The following is a 21,370-nucleotide window of genomic DNA, read 5'->3' as shown; positions in this document are numbered from 1 at the left end:
CTTGGGAAATCTTTTTGTATCCAAATGCGCTCTGCACTTTAAACGGACCTCTGAGACTATCACAGTGCAGGTGCATTTATACAGAGACTTGATTACACACAGGTGGATTCTATTTATCATCATTAGTCATTTAGGTCAACATTGGATCATTCAGAGATCCTCACTGAACTTCTGGAGAGAGTTTGCTGCACTGAAAGTAAAGGGGCTGAATAATTTTGCACGCCCAATTTTTCAGTTTTTTATTTGTTAACAAAGTTTGAAATATCCAATAAATTTCGTTCCACTTCATGATTGTGTCCCACTTGTTGATTCTTCACAAAATATTACAGTTTTATATCTTTATGTTTGAAGCCTGAAATGTGGCAAAAGGTCGCAAAGTTCAAGGGAGCTGAATACTTTCGCAAGGCACTGTATATATATTCTATATTGTTTGCCCAAAATATAGATATGTTTTCCCACCAAAAAAATAAATATGTTTTTACCAAAAAAAATATATATATATTTTCCGAAAAATTAATATATATATATATATATATATATATATATATATATATATATATATATATATATACATATACACATATTTAGGAAAATATATATAAATATATAGAGAGTTAAGAAATATAGATATTTATAAAAAATATCTATATTAAAAAAATATATATATCTATATTTAAAAATATATATATATCTATTTAAAACATTTTTAGATATATAGAAAAAAAAAATGTGTGTGTGTATATATATTTAAAAATATATATATATTTATATATATTAAAAAAATATATATATTAAAAAAAAAAAAAAATATATATATATATATATATATATATATATATATATATATATATATATATATATATATATATATATATATATTTCAAAAATGAAAAAATGGATATAACCCGTGCCCTGACAAAAAATCCTCATCCCTAAATCAAAATAGAAGGAAGAGGTTCCAAATCAGTGGTCCTAGAACCCACTGAATCAAAGGAGGGGGGTGGGACTATAGTGGATCTATTGTCAAAAGTATATTGGTAAGCAAAAAAGAACAAGATATAAAATCCAGCAATATTTATTTGTTATTCATATAAAAACATCAACACATATAACAGAACGAGAAAAAGTACAACAGTATTCAAATGTCGTGGTTGTAGTAATCAAATGGGTGATTGCTCTGTTCTATGCATTTCGCATGAATACTCCAGCTTCGTCAGGAACTATAGCATTTTTAATTCACCCTCTTATAGAGCCATGATTACATTCACGCCTTAAAGTGTTCATAGAAAAAAGGGAACAATCAATACATGATAAAAGGATAAGACAAAACAATTGTCACATAACATGTATTATACAACATTATGTACAAACAATAAAAGAACATAAAGTATGAAATTTATATCCACTGCTTACCAGACTTTACAAACATTTTGGCTTGTCTATCATTAATTTGAACCTCAGATCGCGTCTCCCACCAGCATGCCACATAGCTCCAAGCCAAATGATCCCGATAGGGCCAGAGGGTCCCGCCAGGGAATGGCTGTAATGTATAGGTTGGACTAGGCTTCCGTAGGTGCCTCCAAAGCGAGCAGTAGGTGGAGCTACAGGTCTGCAAAGATTATATATATTCAACTAGTATCTTCAAAGCTTTAAACACAACAGCTATGGCATATCATACTCCCCATTGGGGGCGAGAACCTTTAAACCTGTCTAGCCATGTGTGGCCACCCGTCCTAGCCCCAGTCCCAAGGACCCCTGTGATAACCAGGGGAAAAAAGACCAATAAGATTGGGCCAGAGGGAGAAAAAAAAAAGGGAAGAAAATATATAGGAGGGAAAAGGCCTCCCCTTCCAGTAATTACATGGCACCTTTATTCATGTGTTCAATAAGGTTAGAGGAGTAGCCTGGCAACAGGGAAAGGGCAGGAGGCTCCCAGTACAATGGTATGTCAGCAAAGCCCGTATGATGCATGAGGGAAATAATGCTCTGAATATGAATCAATCCCATAGGTTGAATAGCCAAATATTTCGGAGAGAGGGTACTTACTTTTAGAAGACCGAAACCGCGAGTCGGGAGAAGCTGCTAGTTGCAGCCTCCCGCACTCGCGGTTTAAGACTAGTCCCGCCGGAAGTGACGTATGCCCGCTCCCGTCACTTCCGGCGCGGGCGCCATTTTGCCAGGTGTCCGTCGCTAGAGGTCAAACAGACCTCCGCAACTACAATCGGTACCGGCTATGAGCCGGAGGGGGCCGATGTCCGAAGACACCACCCCCTGCTTGGCGCCCGAACCTACACAGAGGAGGGGCAAAAGAAAGTGGGAGCGCGAGCCGGGTCCTTACATTCGATATATAAACATACATTGAAACATACAATTTGCATATTACATCTTCCCAATGTGATCAATCCACATTGATAGGATAAACACAACAAAACCATGCAAGGTATTTTGGGAATCCCATCAAATAACCATTTAGACAATATATACCGAAATCAAAAGAAAAGTAAAGAGAGGAAGGAAAAAAGGGGGGGGGGCCGGACCCAGATGGTGGGAAAACCCACAAGCTACCTGGGAATCTGTCAAATACACATAACAAGGGACAACAAGCATGGGGCAACAATCAACAATACAAAGGACAACAACACAAAACATATGATGATAAACAGAGTGTATCCACTGTGTCCCAGAATATAAAACTTAAAGGGACAGGATACCCTTAAGGTTACTGAGGTGGATCATGGGATCATATATAAATGTATAATGCAAGAACCCGGAATATTAAAGGTCCCAATGCTTTATTAGTGTGATACTGCACAAATGATCACATACAGTAAGGGATCGAACACAAAATTAAATCAGGGCAGTTCATAAGATCTTATAAGAAGGGTTTATAGGAGACAGCGGTGTTCAGTCCTGGCCACTGAAACACTGAACACCGCTGTCTCCTATAAACCCTTCTTATAAGATCTTATGAACTGCCCTGATTTAATTTTGTGTTAGATCCCTTACTGTATGTGATCATTTGTGCAGTATCACACTGATAAGGCATTGGGACCTTTAATATTCCGTGTTCTTGCATTATACATTTATGTATGATCCCATGATCCACCTCAGTAACCTTAAGGGTATCCTGTCCCTTTAAGTTTTATATTCTGGGACACAGTGGATACACTCTGTTTATCATCATACGTTTTGTGTTGTTGTTGTCCTTTGTATTGTTGATTGTTGCCCCATGCTTGTTGTCCCTTGTTATGTGTATTTGACAGATTCCCAGGTAGCTTGTGGGTTTTCCCACCATCTGGGTCCCGCCCCCCCCCTTTTTTCCTCTCTTTACTTTTCTTTTGATTTCAGGTATATATTGTCTAAATGGTTATTTGATTGGGATTCGCAATATACATTGCATGGTTTTGTTGTGTCAATCCTATCAATGTGGATTGATCATATTGGGAAGATGTAATATGCAAATTGTATGTTTCAATGTATGTTTATATATCGAATGTAAGGACCTGGCTCGCGCTCCCACTTTCTTTTGCCCCTCCTCTGTGTAGGTTCGGGCGCCAAGCAGGGGGTGGTGTCTTCGGACATCGGCCCCCTCCGGCTCATAGCCGGTACCGATTGTAGTTGCGGAGGTCTGTTTGACCTCTAGCGGCGGACACTCGGCAAAATGGCGCCCGCGCCGGAAGTGGCGGGAGCGGGCATACGTCACTTCCAGCGGGACTAGTCTTAAGCCGCGAGTGCGGGAGGCTGCAACTAGCGGCTTCTCCCGACTTGCGGTTTCGGTCTTCTAAAAGTAAGTACCCTCTCTCCGGAATATATGGCTGTTCAACCTATGGGATTGATTCATATTCAGAGCATTATTTCCCTCATCCATCATACGGGCTTTGCTGACATACCATTGTACTGGGAGCCTCCTGCCCTTTCCCTGTTGCCAGGCTACTCCTCTAACCTTATTAAATAAAAGTGCCATGTAATTACTGGGAGGGGAAGCCTTTTCCCTCCTATATATTTTCTTCCATTTTTTTTTTCTCCCTTTGGCCCAATCTTATTGGTCTTTTTTCCCCTGGTTATCACAGGGGTCCTTGGGACTGGGGCTAGGACGGGTGGCCACACATGGCTAGACAGGTTTAAAGGTTCTAGCCCCCAATGGGGAGTATGATATGCCATAGCTGTTGTGTTTTAAGCTTTGAAGATACTAGTTGAATATATATATAATCTTTGCAGACCTGTAGCTCCACCTACTGCTCGCTTTGATGGCACCTACGGAAGACTAGTCCAACCTATACATTACAGCCATTCCCTGGCGGGACCCTCTGGCCCTATCGGGATCATTTGGCTTGGAGCTATGTGGCATGCTGGTGGGAGACGCGATCTGAGGTTCAAATTAATGATAGACAAGCCAAAATGTTTGTAAAGTCTGGTAAGCAGTGGATATAAATTTCATACTTTATGTTCTTTTATTGTTTGTACATAATGTTGTATAATACATGTTATGTGACAATTGTTTTGTCTTATCCTTTTATCATGTATTGATTGTTCCCTTTTTTCTATGAACACTTTAAGGCGTGAATGTAATCATGGCTCTATAAGAGGGTGAATTAAAAATGCTATAGTTCCTGACTAAGCTGGAGTATTCCCGCGAAATGCATAGAACAGAGCAATCACCCATTTGATTACTACAACCACGACATTTGAATACTGTTGTACTTTTTCTCGTTATGTTATATGTGTTGATGTTTTTATATGAATAACAAATAAATATTGCTGGATTTTATATCTTGTTCTTTTTGCATACCAATATACTTTTGACAATAGATCCACTATAGTCCCACCCCCTCCTTTGATTCAGTGGGTTCTAGGACCACTGATTTGGAACCTCTTGCTTCTATATATATTTCAAAAATATATATATGTATTTTTAAAAAAAAATATATATATATATATATATGTATTTAAAAAAAGATTATATATATATATATATATATATATATATATATATATATATATATATATATATATATATATATATATATATAATGTGTGTATTTTTTCCCCCAAAAATGTGATGTCAATCTCAAAGGTTTTAAATGCCCAGACTCATCTGACCTTGCCCCAACAATCAGCACCAAGGGATCTTCTAAGCAGTTGTCTAAAAAACTGAAACTGAAAATAGTTGACGCTCACAAAGCTCGAGAAGGCTATAAGAAGATAGCAAAGCGTTTTCAGATGTCAATATCCTCTGTTCGGAATGTAATTAAGAAATGGCAGTCATCAGGAACAGTGGAAGTTAAAGCAAGATCTGGAAGACCAAGAAAAATATCAGACAGAACAGCTCGCAGGATTGTGAGAAAAACAATTCAAAACCCATGTTTGACTGCACGATCCCTCCAGAAAGATCTGGCAGACACTGGAGTTGTGGTACACTATTCCACTATAAAGAGATACTTGTACAAATATGGTCTTCATGGAAGAGTCATCAGAAGAAAACCTCTTCTACTTCCTCACCACAAAAATCAGCGTTTGAACATGGCAAATTAACATATAGACAAGCCTGATGCATTTTGGAAACAAGTTCTGTGGACCGATAAGGTTAAAATTGAACTTTTTGGCTGGAATGAGCAAAGGTACGTTTGGAGAAGAAGGGGCACAGAATTTAATGAAAAGAACCTCTGTCCAACTGTTAAGCATGGGGGTGGATCAATCATGCTTTGGGGTTGTATTGCAGACAGTGGCACAAGGAACATCTCACGAATAGAAGGAAAAATTGATTCAATAAAATTTCAGCAAATTTTGGGTGGTAACTTGATGCCATGAAACAATAGGTCTCCCAGGGGGGGTGGTGAGATTTTTATGCTTCTTAGGTAACGCATAAAACGTAGGTATGTGAGGATTTTTTACCAAGATTGCATCATAAGTAGATTTATCAATAAATCCCTCTTGGTATGCATCTACCAGCAATTGTGTAAAATTGTTCTGAAATCTGGTAGCGACTTCCTTAGAAATTTTTTTGTACCAATCCTGGTTATTGAGTATTGTGAGACACATTCATTTCTGACATTAAATGACTGACATTAGATGCACCTGGAAATGCGGCACATGCAAATTTTGTGACTGGATTTTCGAAAACCAGCCACTCCATTTGCCTAATGGCTGACTACATTCCATTGCACACCACGTCAATTGGCAGACTATTGGCATTGTTTATATCATGTATTGTGATTGCTGCGCCTTCTATATAGGCAAAAAAAATTGGTACAAAAGACCATAGCGTAATCTCGTAAGGTGATAATAGTACATTTATTAAAAGAACTGCTCACATATAAGATGTAAAAACAGGCATATAGAAAATGGTGGCTGGGGATCCAAAAGCCTTACGGGATTACGCTATGGTCTTTTGTACCAATTTTTTTCCATACTCCCATCTGACTTCTATGGAGCTACCTTGAGGAATCTACCATCTACCATCTCTCGGCGCTACCTATGATCTCTTGGAGTCTTTGAGATTTAGGCTGTATCTGGCGAGGCGGTCTCATTCATTTGAGTAGCCATGGCTGTTTGTTAAGCTGCTTTTCACACTAGTGCACTGAGGTGTCCCCTTTTCACACAATCCCTGGGTGTCACAAAGAGGAAGGATTGCTATTTATCTACACTCCTGGATTTGTTTCAACACTGGACTTTTCTTTTGGGCTCTCTAGTCACTCCCATTTTTTTCCTTTGAATGAACTTTAAGTCATCACCTTATGTCATTGATATTTTAGCGCTGCACTTTTTTGATTTATTGTTTGTGGATCATTGTCTGTGGATCTTATGCCAGCTGCTTTTTACACTGTATCACTTGGATGGTCTAATTTTTTACTCACTTGTTTTAGCGCAGAAATGTTCCTAGTTTTTATATTTATATATATTTGAAATACAGGATACTCCTTACAAGCCTCTTCCGCCCATTCAAGGAACCCTTCCTCCTATTGATTTCCTGTGCTCGCCCGGGAGCCATTGTTCGCCACACATATAATAGAGAAGGTTGGTCCATTTTTTCAAGTGCCTGTGCATATTGGTAAGTAATGACATCACGATTATCTGGTTAATTAATTTTTTCTTATAATAAATACTATGCTGGTTGCTAATTCTTGTTCTTCTACCTTAAGAATTACTCTGATTAATAAAGGTCCTGCCGAAGCACATCGCGGAACGCATAGACCTGTTAATCGAGTGTACTCTTCAACAGTCAAGTATATTTTCTGATCTACAATTTAACCAGCCTCCAATATATACAAAGTTGGATATATGAATATTATATGCTTATGGCTTTGTTTTTAGTCAACTTTCTTTTGTTGTTGTTCTGTACTGTCCGTTTAGTAGGGGTGGTTTGTGTTACCCCTTACTAAATTTTAATTTTTATAACACTAAAGGTTATATACTTTTTTATAGATTTTGAGTTATGTATCTCATTATATGCCTCTGAAAGTCCATTCCCCCTTTTGGGGCATGTTTGGTTGTATCTCAACTAACATTCCCCTTTTTTTCTTTTTGCTGTAGTCAATAAAAATATCAAAGATGGAAAAACGTGTTTGGTTCAGCTATATGATAAAGATTGCCCATGGTGACTATATCTGCTTATACAGGACAGGCATAGAGGATTCCGCAAGGGATAAGTCACTATTACAACAGTTGGAGTCAGAATATAATACATGTAATGCTTTGGAATTCTTTTGTTAAACAACACAAGATAAAGTACCTTTATCTACAGAACTGGAAGGTGAGCCTTCACCACACAGTGATTCTGTTTCCGGTGCTTTGTTGTACTGTTTAGTCTGGATCTTGCCTTGTTCATCAATAAGAAGTTCAAGATCTAAAAGGTTAACTTTCTTGCTGTCCATTTCTAAACCTTAAGGAAAAAAATAAATAGACATCTACAGTTACCAGTGAAGAATACGAAGGCACAGATATTCAGATTGGAGACGAAAAAAACTTAGATTCAGCTAAAATCGCTTTACCATTTAACATTATTTAAATAGTAACACAGAGGAACCAATTAACTTTTTAGGTTGGAGGTTCTACCCAGACTGAGCCATTTTAATGTTGGTTGATATTTGCAATCGCTTACCAGTTCTAACTAAAAAGGTTTTGCAGCATCTAATTCTGTTGATGCTCTGCAGGTGATGCCTTCCATACCATTTCGCATGGCAAATTATGTTATAAATAGATATCAAATATTAACAAGGATCAGTTTTAGGGTCTGTTAGTAAGCACAACTGGGAAGCAACACCAAAAGATAGAGATGGGAAACCATTTCTTTGCTTCACAAAGAAGCAGCAGGAAAACTACAAAAGTTTTGCTTCAATTTTATATAATTTTATTATTTTTCATTGTATGTTTTTGAAACCTTTTTACAGTGTAAATTCAATTTTTGCAAATAAATGTGTGTAGGGACATTGGATTCATAGAGCATTTTGAGTTTTCTAAAGAGAGAGCATTCATTTTCTTTTTGGAATTTCTTTCTGTGATTAAAACGTGGTAACAAAAGTAGAATGAAAGGGATAAGTCATAACTCTGAGTCATTCACTTGTGTGCAAATATAAACTTGAGGGCTTTAACCCTTTCATTGTCAGGTTTGTACAGTGTACAGACTAACAGTACTGCTTGCAGCTGGCCAGGCCTGTTGGTCGTACGGACCTAATTTCTCCTTCTGCTATAAGCTCATGGTCACTTGTGACCATAAACGTATAACAGAATTGTTCAGCAGACTCTGAACAAATTGTTCAGCAGACTCTGCTGAACAATCCTATAGCTCTGATCAGAGGATTACAATCCGCTGATCAGAGTTATTCACCTCAAATGCCCCCCCCCCCACACACCCGCTGCCTGCCTATCTCCTACTGCTCTCTGTCCTTCCCCCCAACCTGCTGACCTGGCCGCTAAAATGCCTCCCCCCTTCCTCTGCAACTGACATCCCCTCCCCAGCACATCTGTAACCCCCAACACCAACTGATTCCCCCCTCCACCAGCACTGATCCCTGTGGCTGGATGGCAATGTCGGCTTCTGCGATCCGCTCCGGCACTTTTTTTTTTTTTCACGGAGCGGATGACACTTGTGTCATCCGCTCCGTGTGTCCGCATATCATCCCATTCGTTTGCGGATGATATACAGACATAATATATGTCTATGGGCATTGCGGATCTCAGCGGATGACACTGCTGACATCCAATTTTGCATCCGTTCCATTTTTTAAACGGAACAAAAATAGGGTTCTGTTCCGTTCCAAAAAATGGAACAGAACTGGAAGGACGAAAATCGGATGTCAGCGCATGGTCATCCGCTGACATCCGCAATGCCATTGACATACATTATGTCCATATATGATCCGCAAAAAAATAGGACGATATACGGACATGCGGAACGCCCGTGTGAAAGAGCCCTTAGGCCCCTTTTAGATGGGCAGATCAATTGAGTCCACCTGTCAGTTTTTCAGATGTACCCAGTCGGACCCTCCATTATGCTGTATGGAGCGGCGGATGTAAACTGACTTATGTCTGTTTACACCGCCTACATCCTTCCAACCAGCTAAAAACAGACGGATGGGGATCCATATAGCATAAGCTGAGTGGACATGGACCAGCCATCCACCTGCTTAGCAGGGATCGGCAGACAGATTCCCCACTGAGCAAGCGTGTGGAAGGGGCCTAAGGGTAGATTTAGACATGCAAGTCTCCCTTGCATCCGAAGCCAGATCCACATTAAGTTCATGTTCCAGTGGCTACTAGCAAGCGGCGAGGAAGCCATCTGCTTGTCAGGATTATTGGGGAGATTAACCACTTTACCACCGGAGGATTTTGCTGTCTTACGTCCAGGCCACTTTTTGTGATTCTGCGCTGTGCGACTTTAACTGACAATTGGTATTTGATCACCTGTGCGATTTTTACTTTTTGCGCTATAAACCAAAAAAGAGCGTTTATTTTGAAAAAATAACAATATTTTTAACATTTTTTTATATGAAATTCCCCTCAAAAAAAGATGTAAAAACCAATTTTTTTTTTAATTTTTGGCCAATTTGTTTTCTGCTACCCATGTTTGGTAAAAAAAAATCACAATAAGCGTATTTTGATTGGTTTGCGCAAAAGTTATTGCGTTTACTAACAAAGGGAAAGATTTCTGTCATTTTTGGTGTTTTTTTTTTAACGCGTAATGGCGGCGATCTGCGATTTTTTTTGCGGGACTGCGACATTGCGGCGGACAGATCGGACCCTTGACTGACTTTGACACTTTTGGGGGTACCAGTGACATTACTGCAGTAATCAGTGCTATATATATGCACTGTTACTGTAAAAATGACACTGGCAGGGAAGGGGTTAATTTTATTGGAGAGGGAGGGGTCAATGTATGCCTGGTGCCTCCTGACGTGTGTGGGGGGAGGTGACTATGTGACACAAGGACAGATCCAGGGTTCAGCTATGCACAACCCTGCAATCTGACCCTGCCTGTCACTTAGGAGATCCGCCCGCTTGTGTTTACACAAGCAGGCGGATCTCCACACTAGATCCCCGACGATCGGGGAAGAGCGACGGCGATCGCCGCTGCTCCTCCCCTGGCCCGACTCCCGCTGTGACTGAAAACAGCGGGAGCGAGCCACCGGTGGCTCGCGCACGCGCCGCCGAGAAAGGGGAGTGTCTGACGACGTAGTACTACGTCGTCAGACGATAACGAGCCACTCTGCCGCAGTAATATTACTGTGGGCAGGGGTAAAGTGGTTTTAAGCAGCTTGGCATCCATTTTATTGGAGGTCAATGAAAGTTCATATGTTCTTTTAAACAAAATGTCTCTTACAGAGGGTCTTATGGTTTCAACAGAGAATTCTGTTTTTCTTTTAGTAATAAATAGTAGAATATTGACGTTCGTTTAGATAAGACTCTGTACCAGATACTGATGACTGTAAGAGTTATAATCTTATCTGTGTGTAAGAATGAACAATAGTTTAGTATATTCTGTTAAGGCTCATTTAAAATAAGTTTTAAAGATACATTATAATCATATGTGAGAAAATATTAGCAATAATTATGCGTGTGTATAACATACATACATATATATTTAGGAATGCTTTCTATACTATATTTTGTTTCATATCCTTGCTAAGTACTAATTTTACTTAGGTGGAACTAATTACTTAATTTTTAAGGTATATTTATGTAAGATCTTGTAAGTTTTTATAGTCCCCATAAATTTTGAATTCTCGCCACGAAGTCTGAAGCAACTGACAGAGTTTTGAGAATTTAAAGCTCTTAACCAGCCTAAGGTCAAAGGGTTATCTGTGGGAATATAATGCAATTATATTCTATATACCGAATCTAATAGTAATACAACACTGCCCTCTGGTGATTGCTTAATTTTGGATTCAGGTATTAATTATTAGAAATTAGATCCTGTAAGTGACGTAGAAATTATATGATAATAAGATCCCCGCCCACACTTCAGGGGGCTTAAAGTTTTAGTCAGCTAGAGAGAGGGGGGGAATTGAAGAAATCATAAGAGGAGTAAGACGCTTTTGAAAGAAGCTCGGAGACACTGAGGGTAGACATCTGATCCTGAAAGCCAGGGCTGCGTGACATCCCATTCAACAGACTCTTCAGAGTTTGGTACAGTATACATTCTGTATTGCCTTATACATATGGTCCTAATTGATCCATTCTCACACCTAATCTGTTAGCATCAAGACTTGAATTTAAATCATTCTAACTGCAGTATGATTGGTTTAATTCTTCTTATCTTGGGATTTGAAGCTAATTTTGGCTTTAGTAAATCGTTCAATTATGATGATATTCTTGGTAATAGATTGACTAAATAGAATTTTACTTTACCAAAAATCTTTGGACTTTTTAGAAAGTTCCAGTACATGGTATAATAATTTATATCCATGTAACTTTATTTAAAATATTGAAATTATGAATATCTGTTGGTTGAGAGAAGTCACGTGCCAAATCTGTCATATTGGTTGCCATCTTTTATGTCTTTCTGGTAGACTATAAACCACTTACTGCAAAGTGAAGTAGGGCTACGTCGGCAAACTTAGCGGTGTTATACCGGGATGATGCCTCTAGCTAGAGACACCACCCCAGTACCGTGGTTTAAAGCCGATGGTCGGCTTTCCGTCAGTAACAGCCTATGCGGCTCGGAAACCACTCGATCGTTACCCGGGTGAGCGGGAGGGGACGCCCCCCCCTCCCGCGCATCCACCGGCTGGATGGAGTCCCGATCAAAGCCGGAAACGGCTTCGATCGGGTCTCCGATGACGTAACCCGGAGGCGGCGTCCATGACGTCACTTCCGGTTGCTCTGCTGCAAAAGGCGGCAGATTTAAAAAACCGGCTGTATGCAAAAATGCCGTTTTCGGCGTTTTGCATACATGAAAGTGTAGTGGAGGGGTCTAGGGTCTATTAGACCCTCGATCCCTCCATAAAGAGTACCTGTCACTGTATATTGGTGTCACAAGGGATGTTTACATTGCTTGTGACAGCAATAAAAGTGATCAGATTTTTTTTTTTAGAAAACCTGTAATAAAGTTAAAAAAAAAATAAAATAAATAGGAAAAAAAATTTTTTTAGCCGCCCCCGTCACCGTTAGCTCGAGCACAAAAAAAAACGTATACGGAAGTCGAGCTGCGAATGAAATCGCTGTTCAAACCGCACATGTGAGGTATTGCCGAGATCGCCAGAGCGTGAGCAATAATTCAAAAAAAGAGCTACACTCTAACTCTAAACTGGTAACCGCTAAAAAAATGTAAAGCGTCGCCTATTGAGATCTCTATTTACCGTAGTTTGTCGCCATCCCACGGGTGTGCGCAATTTTAAACCATAACATGTTGGGTATCTATTTACTCAGCGTGACATCATCTTTCACAATATACAAAAAAAATGGGCTAACTTTACTGTTTAGTGTTTTTTAAATGCAGTGAAATGTGATTTTTCAAAATGTTTCCAAAAAAATTGCGTTTTAAAGACCGCTGCGCAAATACCGCGTGACAAAAAATATTGCAATGACCAAAATTTTATTCTCCAGAGTCTTTGCTAAAAAAATATATATAATGTTTGGGGGTTCCAAGTAGTTTTCTAGGGAAAAATACTGATTTTAACTTGTAAACAAAAAGTGTCCGAAATAGGGCTGGGGCTTAAGTGGTTAATCATCTTCTAAAAGTCTTTGGTTATGATCCTCTTATTATTCTGAGATAATATTATTTGATTTTATTCTCATATTACCTGTGTGATATATTTTATTGCATTTTATTATAAACCTTGTGTTTATCACCAATTATATTTTTGACAATTTATTTTGCACTGAAGTATTAAATAAATATATATATTTTTGCACAGAATTGTATTATCCTTATCTTCAGTTTAGCGTCACTTAAAACGATCTTGCATTTTTATTGATTTATGGAAATAAGTTGAGAATCTCCTAACTTACAGATCTTTGCTTGTTTACATAAATAGACACTGTTATATCAGGGCAGTATAAACATTCTGACATAATTGGAGACAAGTACCTAGTGAAATAAGGGTTACCATTGTGCAAAATATATATTTTGTTGCCATTTGCATTAATTAATTGTTGCTATTGTTGGTTACAATATTGAACATGGCTGAATCCGAAGGTGTGTCGGATGAATTTGGTCACATTGATGCAGAACCAGAAATGGGTATGCGCAATGAACAGATTAGAGAAAAGGTCAAATTTAATGTGATGTCTTATGTCAAAGATAGATTGGATGTTAAAGACGAGCTCAATAGTTGGGTAGTTATGATGAAACAAAGAATTGCAGGATATGTAAATGATATCTGGGGGCGAAGACTCATGGGTGGCAGTATTTCTTTGTCAAATTGCTGATGCTAAAAATAAGAAAGATAAAAGATGCACTGATATATAGATCATGGCCAGAATTTCTTTTCACAATTGTTGCATTAGCCGATAAATCGGACCGGTTTCAAAATGAAATGAGATCTCAGGCTAAGCTTGTTGAACAGTTACAACAAACAATTCATGAGTGTAAAAATCAAGCGAAAAATTTGTTTGATGAAAATAAGAAATTGGCCGATCACATATCAGGTCACCAGGAGTAAAGTAATCAGACCAAAGAAATTAATTAGTAACATGTGACAGACAGAGGGCTGCTTTAAAAACGGAATGTAAAAGATTGCAATTTACTAAACAATTAATTCAACAGGAGTTAGATGATTCCGCCTATCTAAACTCAGTGCTGGGAAAACATGCTAGCAGTGAAAAGGTTAAACCTTCTATTTGGAAGGGAGAAAATGTCCCTGAATTTTTGAGTCGAACATCTGCTGAAGATAATGTTTTTAAACGTCCCATAAAAACTCAAATGTCAGATTCTGAAAGTGATTCCAATAACCCATTAGAGGAAGAGATATTTAGACCCAAAATACATTCTCTTACCAAAGCGAGTTCAATCTCACCTCAGAAACAATCTCATAGAAGTGAAAGAAAGACTTCTCACCTTGTGTGTGATAGCCCAAAGGTGAAAAAATTCTTAAAAGAAACAGTGGGTCTGTTTACCAAGAAAGGTTCTCCTTCTATAATTAATCATATAGAAGCCTACGAGGAGGCCATGTTGACTCTAAATTTAGACCATGACAGGCAGAAAATCCAATTAATTTCATGGGTGTTTGAGTCAAAATACAGGTTTTTCTTTAATTCCCTACGAGATGTGGGCAAAAATACCTGGTATGCAGTTGTTTCAGAAATAAAAACTGAATTTGGTCCCTATCAGACAGCCACAACTGCAAGGAAGGCCATGTTTACTTTGAAATGTCAGCCAAATCAAAGCCCTAGGGAGTTTTTGTCCATTCTCAAAAATGCCTATAGCCTGGCTAAGGAAAATCCCCAGTTTGAGAGCCATGAATTTATCCAATTGTTCTACGATGCTTTGCCAAATAAAATAAGAATTATTCTGGCCCGGGAGTATGATCCCAAATGGGGTCTGGATTGGTTATCGTCAGAAAGTACTACCCTTTTTGCTGTTTTGCAAAATAGCGAAGAGACTCAGGATAAGAGGGGGGGGCGTGGCTTGGCGCGCAACGTGGATGGCTGCCTGAGAGCGGAGCTCCGGACCTGAAGCGGCTCCTTCTGCACATTCTGCGGCCTCACGAGCATCGATTCTTGCCGAATATGGGCAGAATCAATAAACCAAACTCCCAAGGCAAGATTTTGAGGAACTCCAGGACCTCAAACGGCAAGGTGATTGCCGAAATCTTCAGGACACAGGCACAGCTGAAAAAGCACATTACAGGATCCAAGATGGCGAGGAGACTGTCACAAGAGATGGAGGAGGACTTTGAAACTGAATCACTGGCAGCTTCGGAGGACACAGTAAGTGAGACACCTTCTGCTGATAGACAATTGACATTTAATGATATGACTGCTATAGCCGCTGACATAAAGGGATCGTTTGCTGCTGCGATCACCGATCTTAAGGCAGATATAGTCAGTCTCAAAGAACAGATGGCAGGGGTGGAGAAGGCGGGCAGACAAAGAGACAAGGCTATAGACAGACTAGAGGCCATCACGAGCACCCATTCAAACCATTTGATTGAAATGAATAGACATCTGGAAGACCTTGATAATCGTGGTAGAAGGAATAACATCAGGGTGAGAGGTCTTCCAGAGTCTGTAGATGGAAATAATATTCGTTCTGCCCTAACCTCAATATTCAATAATTTATTGGAGAGACCGCAGGAATCCCCAATAGAGATGGACAGAGCCCACAGAGCCTTAAGACAGAAACCTGCCGATTCTATGCCACCCAGGGATGTGATCTGCTGCCTAACAAGTCACATGTTGAAGGAAGAAATACTCACAAAATCTAGACAAAGTGATCAAATCCTGTTCAATGAGGCACAAGTTTTATTATTTCAAGATTTGTCACCAATCACTTTGAAGAACAGGAGGGCAGTGAGACCAATTCTTGAAGCACTGAAAGATAAAAATATTCCATATAGGTGGAAATACCCCTTCGCTGTTCAAGCTACTTTCCGCGGCAAACAATTTTATCTGCGTACCCCAGAGGACCTTCCCTCTTTTTGTACCAATCTTCAGCTGGGTCCCATTGACCTCCCAGACTGGTATGCAGAATTCTTGTTGCCAGCCTCACCAAACAACCTCTTGGCTCGAGAGGGACCGTCCTCTAGTTACAGATCACCCTCCACTAAAGAAGGGAGAAAGACCAAAACCAAAAGTCCTCACATTCAGTCTTCATCGCCTCCTAAAACCCCGAGATCCAGGAACTACAAATAAAGCGTAGATGTGCTTTGATCAGGAATATTGTCACCATTTGAATTTTAACTTTGATTGTGGGACTTTTTTCTCAGGACACCTTTTGACTTTCCCCAGTAGATGGCAGTCTTGGATCTCTTTAATACATGTATCTTACTGAAGATGCTTTCCTGCAGCAACTTCCAGTTATTCAGCATATTCTCTAGTCAATGATCAGAGGACGTTTATGTTTACCTATAGCTTTCTTGTTTAATAGATCCTTGGCTGATAAATTATCACAGGGAAACTGCTGCCGGATCACCTATGGCAAATACCTACACAAATCTGATGGCTCACGATTTGACCCAGATTTACTAACAATGTCTATCACCACCCTCACTGCCCATGATATTGGAACTTCCCTGAGGGCCACTGATGTGACTGAAACTTGCAGATTGGCTATGGTTGGGTATTAGAACACATGCTTGTTCCTTTGGTGCATAGACACGGTCACCTGAGGGACGGAATCCTGCTGCCTGCTAACTCCTTGTCTCCATGCACTTCCACAACCTTGGAGAGGCGATTTGTGAAGTTATCATATTCTCTTACATCTCTAACAAGCTTTTGTCGTTTTTTTTTTTTTTTTCTCTTTCTCTCCTCTTTTTGTTTTGTTGTTTCTGATACTCAAGAGGTACACTTGCAGAGCCCTCCCTCAGAAACATATTGTGTTTGGACAATCCAGGAGAGGTAAGCAGGATATGGACGTGTCGTTATAGGAAGATCTCAGTTACCTCATCAGCAATGACCACCTCAAGGTATTGTCTATTATTCTACAGTTGCTAGAGTAGACATGTTAGTCTACCCTGCCCATGTTGTAGAGACTCTGGCAGATCTACGTGCAAGACACTTTATTATGATCTTCCACCACGAGTATCACTAAAGCATAAGCTCATATGTCAATAACATGGTCTATTACTGATTGTACATGACGTTCAAAGACTGCTGCCTATGTTTTCCTTCCCCTTTTTGTGTGCCTGGGACCTCCCCTTCAAGGTTTTAATTTTGTGGTGAACACGGACTATAATTGCTTTGGTTTATATTTTTTCTTTTTTTTTTATTTTCTATTTTCCACTGCCGCAGAACACAATTAATAGAGTTGATTCAGCTATTATATAAGGAGCCGTCTTCCCCACGGTTCGGGACATGTATCGTGATTCATAAGATCTCGGATACTGTCGGTGACATTCACCTTCGCTCCTTCCACACTACCCGAAAGGCTATAGTCACAGTTGATATTTATAATATCTTATCTGATTATAGAGCCTATTGTTATAGTTGACAGGGAGTTTCTCTAGTCAACAGGTCTTGACTTGTGTCTTACTTCTTTCCCATTCTCTTTACCTTACCTTTCTGCTTTCTGTCTTACCTCTTCCCTCCCACCCCTCTCCCCATTGTTGTACACGAAATACTCTGGTGAAAATGGCTTTCTCACACCTTGGGAAACAACCCACGGTAATCTCATTTAACGCAAACGGACTCAACATCCCCGAAAAAAGGAGGAAGTTACTAAACGAACTTAGAAAAAGTAGAGCTCAATTTGTTTTCGTGCAGGAAACCCACTTTCATGGGAACAAAACACCAAAATTAACGGACAAACATTTCCCCACGATTTACACCGCGTCAAATCCACTTGCAAAAACAAAAGGAGTCGCCATTTTAATTAGTAAAACTGCCCCCTTTACTATAGATAAGCATTACGCGGATCCTGAGGGTAGATATATCTTCTTGGCAGGGACCCTAAAAGGACGTCCGATAACTTTAGCTAACGCCTATTTCCCAAATAAGGCCCATGTGTCCTTTTGCACTAAGCTCATTGAGGATCTGAAGAGTTTTGCAGTGGGATGCATAGTGCTGGGGGGAGATTTCAATATACCATTGGACCCGCTTCAGGACTCTTCTACTGGTAAATCCAGTGTGACATTCAAAAAGATCAAAAAAATTAGGACCTTACTGAGATCATTGACCCTAGTAGACACTTGGCGCTCGCTACATCCTACAGACAGGGATTTTACACACTTCTCCGCACCACACAACAAATACGCCAGGATTGATCTTCTTTTTATTTCTCAGAGAGATATACCAGAACTAACAGAAGCCGAGATTGGGGTAGCGGCGTTGTCTGATCATGCTCCTGTTTCAATAACAATTGCTACAGATAAAGTCAGTAAACCAATATTTAACTGGAGATTAAATCCCTCCCTGCTAACTGATCCTACAGTCAAAGAGAAAATCTCAGATTCCATAATAAATTATTTCAATGAAAACTCCACGGCGGACATTTCCCCAATAATTACCTGGGAAGCCCATAAAACCGTAATAAGGGGTGAGTTTATCAAGTATGGAGCAAGGAAAAAAAGAGAGAAGGAAAAACAAATAAATGACCTTATTGCCAAAATCACACGGCTAGAGACCCAACACAAACTCTCACTTGCTGAATCTCTCAGGCGGGAGCTGACGGATGCTAGAAAAGAGTTGGCAAATATTCTCAACAATAAAACTAAAAGAGCCCTCTACTTCAATAGGGCGATTTACTATGAGCATGGGGATAAGGGTGGCAAATATCTTGCTAGAGCCCTCAAGGATCTCCAATCTGCCTCTACCATCTCCTGCCTGAGAGACAAACAAAATAATAAGATACATGATTCCAGGTTCATTGCAGAATCCTTCCGCTCATTTTACGAGAATTTATATAATTTGCCACAGCAAACACGCCCTGCAGATCTTAAAGGTTCGAGATCCTCTCTCATTTACCAATATATCCAACAAAGCGGTCTCCCTAATTTACCCGAGTCGGATATTGCTAATCTTGAAAAAAACATCTCTACTGACGAGGTACATCAAGCTATCAGTTCCATGAAAAGTGGCAAAAGCCCTGGGCCTGATGGACTGACCTCCCAATACTTTAAAACGTTTGAATCTGCCTTAACTACCCCCTTAACAAAAGCTTTGAACGTCCTCGCCAAAAACGGTAAACCATCCCCTGAATTTCTAACTGCACACATAACAGTGATCCCCAAAAAGGATAAAGACCCAACTTTATGTGCCAACTACAGGCCCATCTCTCTTCTCAATCTGGATGTCAAGCTGCTGGCAAAAATATTAGCAAATAGACTTAGACCCCTGTTACACCTCATCATTGGGCCAGAACAGGTGGGCTTTATGCCGGGCCGGGAAGCCAGAGACAACATCATAAAAACACTGAATCTGATACATGAAGCACGCAAAAACAATTTAGAAGGGCTACTTCTGTCAACGGATGCCGAAAAGGCTTTTGACAGAGTGGCCTGGGATTATCTCCAGGCCACATGTCGCCATTTAGGCCTTGGCTCCAACATGATGGGCTGGATAGGAGCACTATATGCAGACCCCATTGCCAAAGTGAAGGTTAATAACACTTTCTCCACGCCCTTACATTTGAAAAATGGAACAAGGCAAGGGTGCCCCCTATCACCAATACTCTTTATTTTGGCCTTAGAACCGCTAATAAGACATGTCAACGCAGAACCGGCAATTCATGGCTTCCGGATTGGGTCCAGAGATTATAAAGTTTCTGCATACGCAGACGACTTACTTTTCTATATTACACAGCCACACATTTCGATACCAAACCTTAATTTGAAATTTCAAACATTCAGATTTTTATCTAATTTTAAAATAAATCACTCTAAATCAGAGGCCCTAGATGTATCATTGCCCACAGATCTGAAGTCACTAACCCAACGCAATTGCCCCTATAAATGGGAAACTAAGTCCCTCACTTACCTAGGCATCCAGCTCACCCCTAAAATAGAATCTCTCTTTGAAGCAAATTTTATTCCACTCTTAAGAAACATAAAGAAAGATCTACGTAGCTGGAACACTAAGAATTTCTCCTGGTTCGGAAGAGCGGCCATCTTGAAAATGGTTATTTTACCAAGGTTACTTTATTTGTTTCACGCTCTTCCGATTAAAATTCCGAACGCTTTCTTCCGCAACCTTCTCTCCATACAGAGACAATTTATCTGGGCCCTTAGAAAACCCAGAATCAAGCTGAAATTCTTACAGCTACCTAAGATCAAGGGTGGAATAGGCCTACCCGACTTCATCAAATATCACCAAGCATCCCACATAACTAGGGTGGTTGATTGGCACTGCCATTCCCATCACAAAGATTGGGTAGATCTAGAGATAGGCTTAGCGAGGTACCCAGCCCACCAATTAATATGGACAGATCCCTCGAACTATCCAGCTGATGTCAAGAAACATCCCCTAGTCTCTACCACCTTGTCAATTTTCAATAAAATAGCTCCGGGACACCAATTGGTTACCAGCCCTGGCCCTATGACCCCAATCACCGGAAACCCAGATTTTCCCCCTGGTATGGAGTTTAAAGCACATTTAACAAATACACAACAGATCAGCACCACGTTGAGGGTGAAAGATTGCATGACGAACTCGAGATTGCTATCCCTGCAGGAGTTCAATGAGATCAAACCTAAGGGTTACACAATTTCACACTGGAACTACATACAACTACACAATTTTATTCAGAATAACAGGCGCAGGTCCCTTTTTTCAAAACCGGCAACTGCTTTTGAGAAAATCTGCGGGGAAAAAAGACTTTGCTTTAAAACCACATCTCAAGCTTATAAATGGATCGCTCATGCCCCTGACTCAGATCTGGAGGGCTATAAGAAACTCTGGGAGAGAGACTTAAACTGCTCTTTCACTGAAAAGATTTGGGAGAAAGCATGTGTATTTACGCATAGGTGTTCCCTTAGCACCAAGACTCAAGAAACTTCGTTCAAAATAATGACTCAATGGTATTTGACACCTGTGAAATTAAACGCGTGGTCCCCGCAGAGCTCTGATAGGTGTTGGAGGTGCCTAAAGGAAAAAGGGACCTTTGCCCATATCTGGTGGTCATGCACTAAAATCCAAATATATTGGAAACAGATCATTCACCTGATTAAAACTATAACAAACACTTCTATGCTGCTGGATGCAGCGACTTGTTTATTACATGTGAACACCCTTTCATACAAGATGTACAAACATTCTCTGGTCAGACACCTGCTGAATG

The 21,370-nt window shown here is 39.9% G+C and overlaps 1 protein-coding gene across 4 annotated transcripts in view; it reads right to left on the bottom strand.

Annotated features, from left to right (window-relative positions):
- The window catches only part of MSANTD3 (Myb/SANT DNA binding domain containing 3), a 246,351-nt gene that overhangs the window by 20,846 nt on the left and 204,135 nt on the right, over positions 1 to 21,370 (bottom strand). For 3 of the 4 annotated variants that reach the window (XM_082257437.1, XM_082257436.1, XM_082257438.1), the window contains exon 3: positions 7,730 to 7,879. The exons of the other annotated variant lie outside the window; for it this stretch is intronic. In XM_082257437.1, coding sequence (XP_082113563.1) covers positions 7,730 to 7,879 — 150 coding nt within the window. The remainder of the gene's footprint in view (positions 1 to 7,729; positions 7,880 to 21,370) is intronic. 4 annotated transcript variants of the gene reach the window in all.

This window comes from Pelophylax lessonae (assembly GCF_965119305.1).
Source record: "Pelophylax lessonae genome assembly, chromosome: 5".
Taxonomy (NCBI): domain Eukaryota; kingdom Metazoa; phylum Chordata; class Amphibia; order Anura; family Ranidae; genus Pelophylax; species Pelophylax lessonae.
The sequence above is the reverse complement of the archived record's forward strand: the minus strand, read 5'-3'. Positions and strand labels throughout refer to the sequence as shown.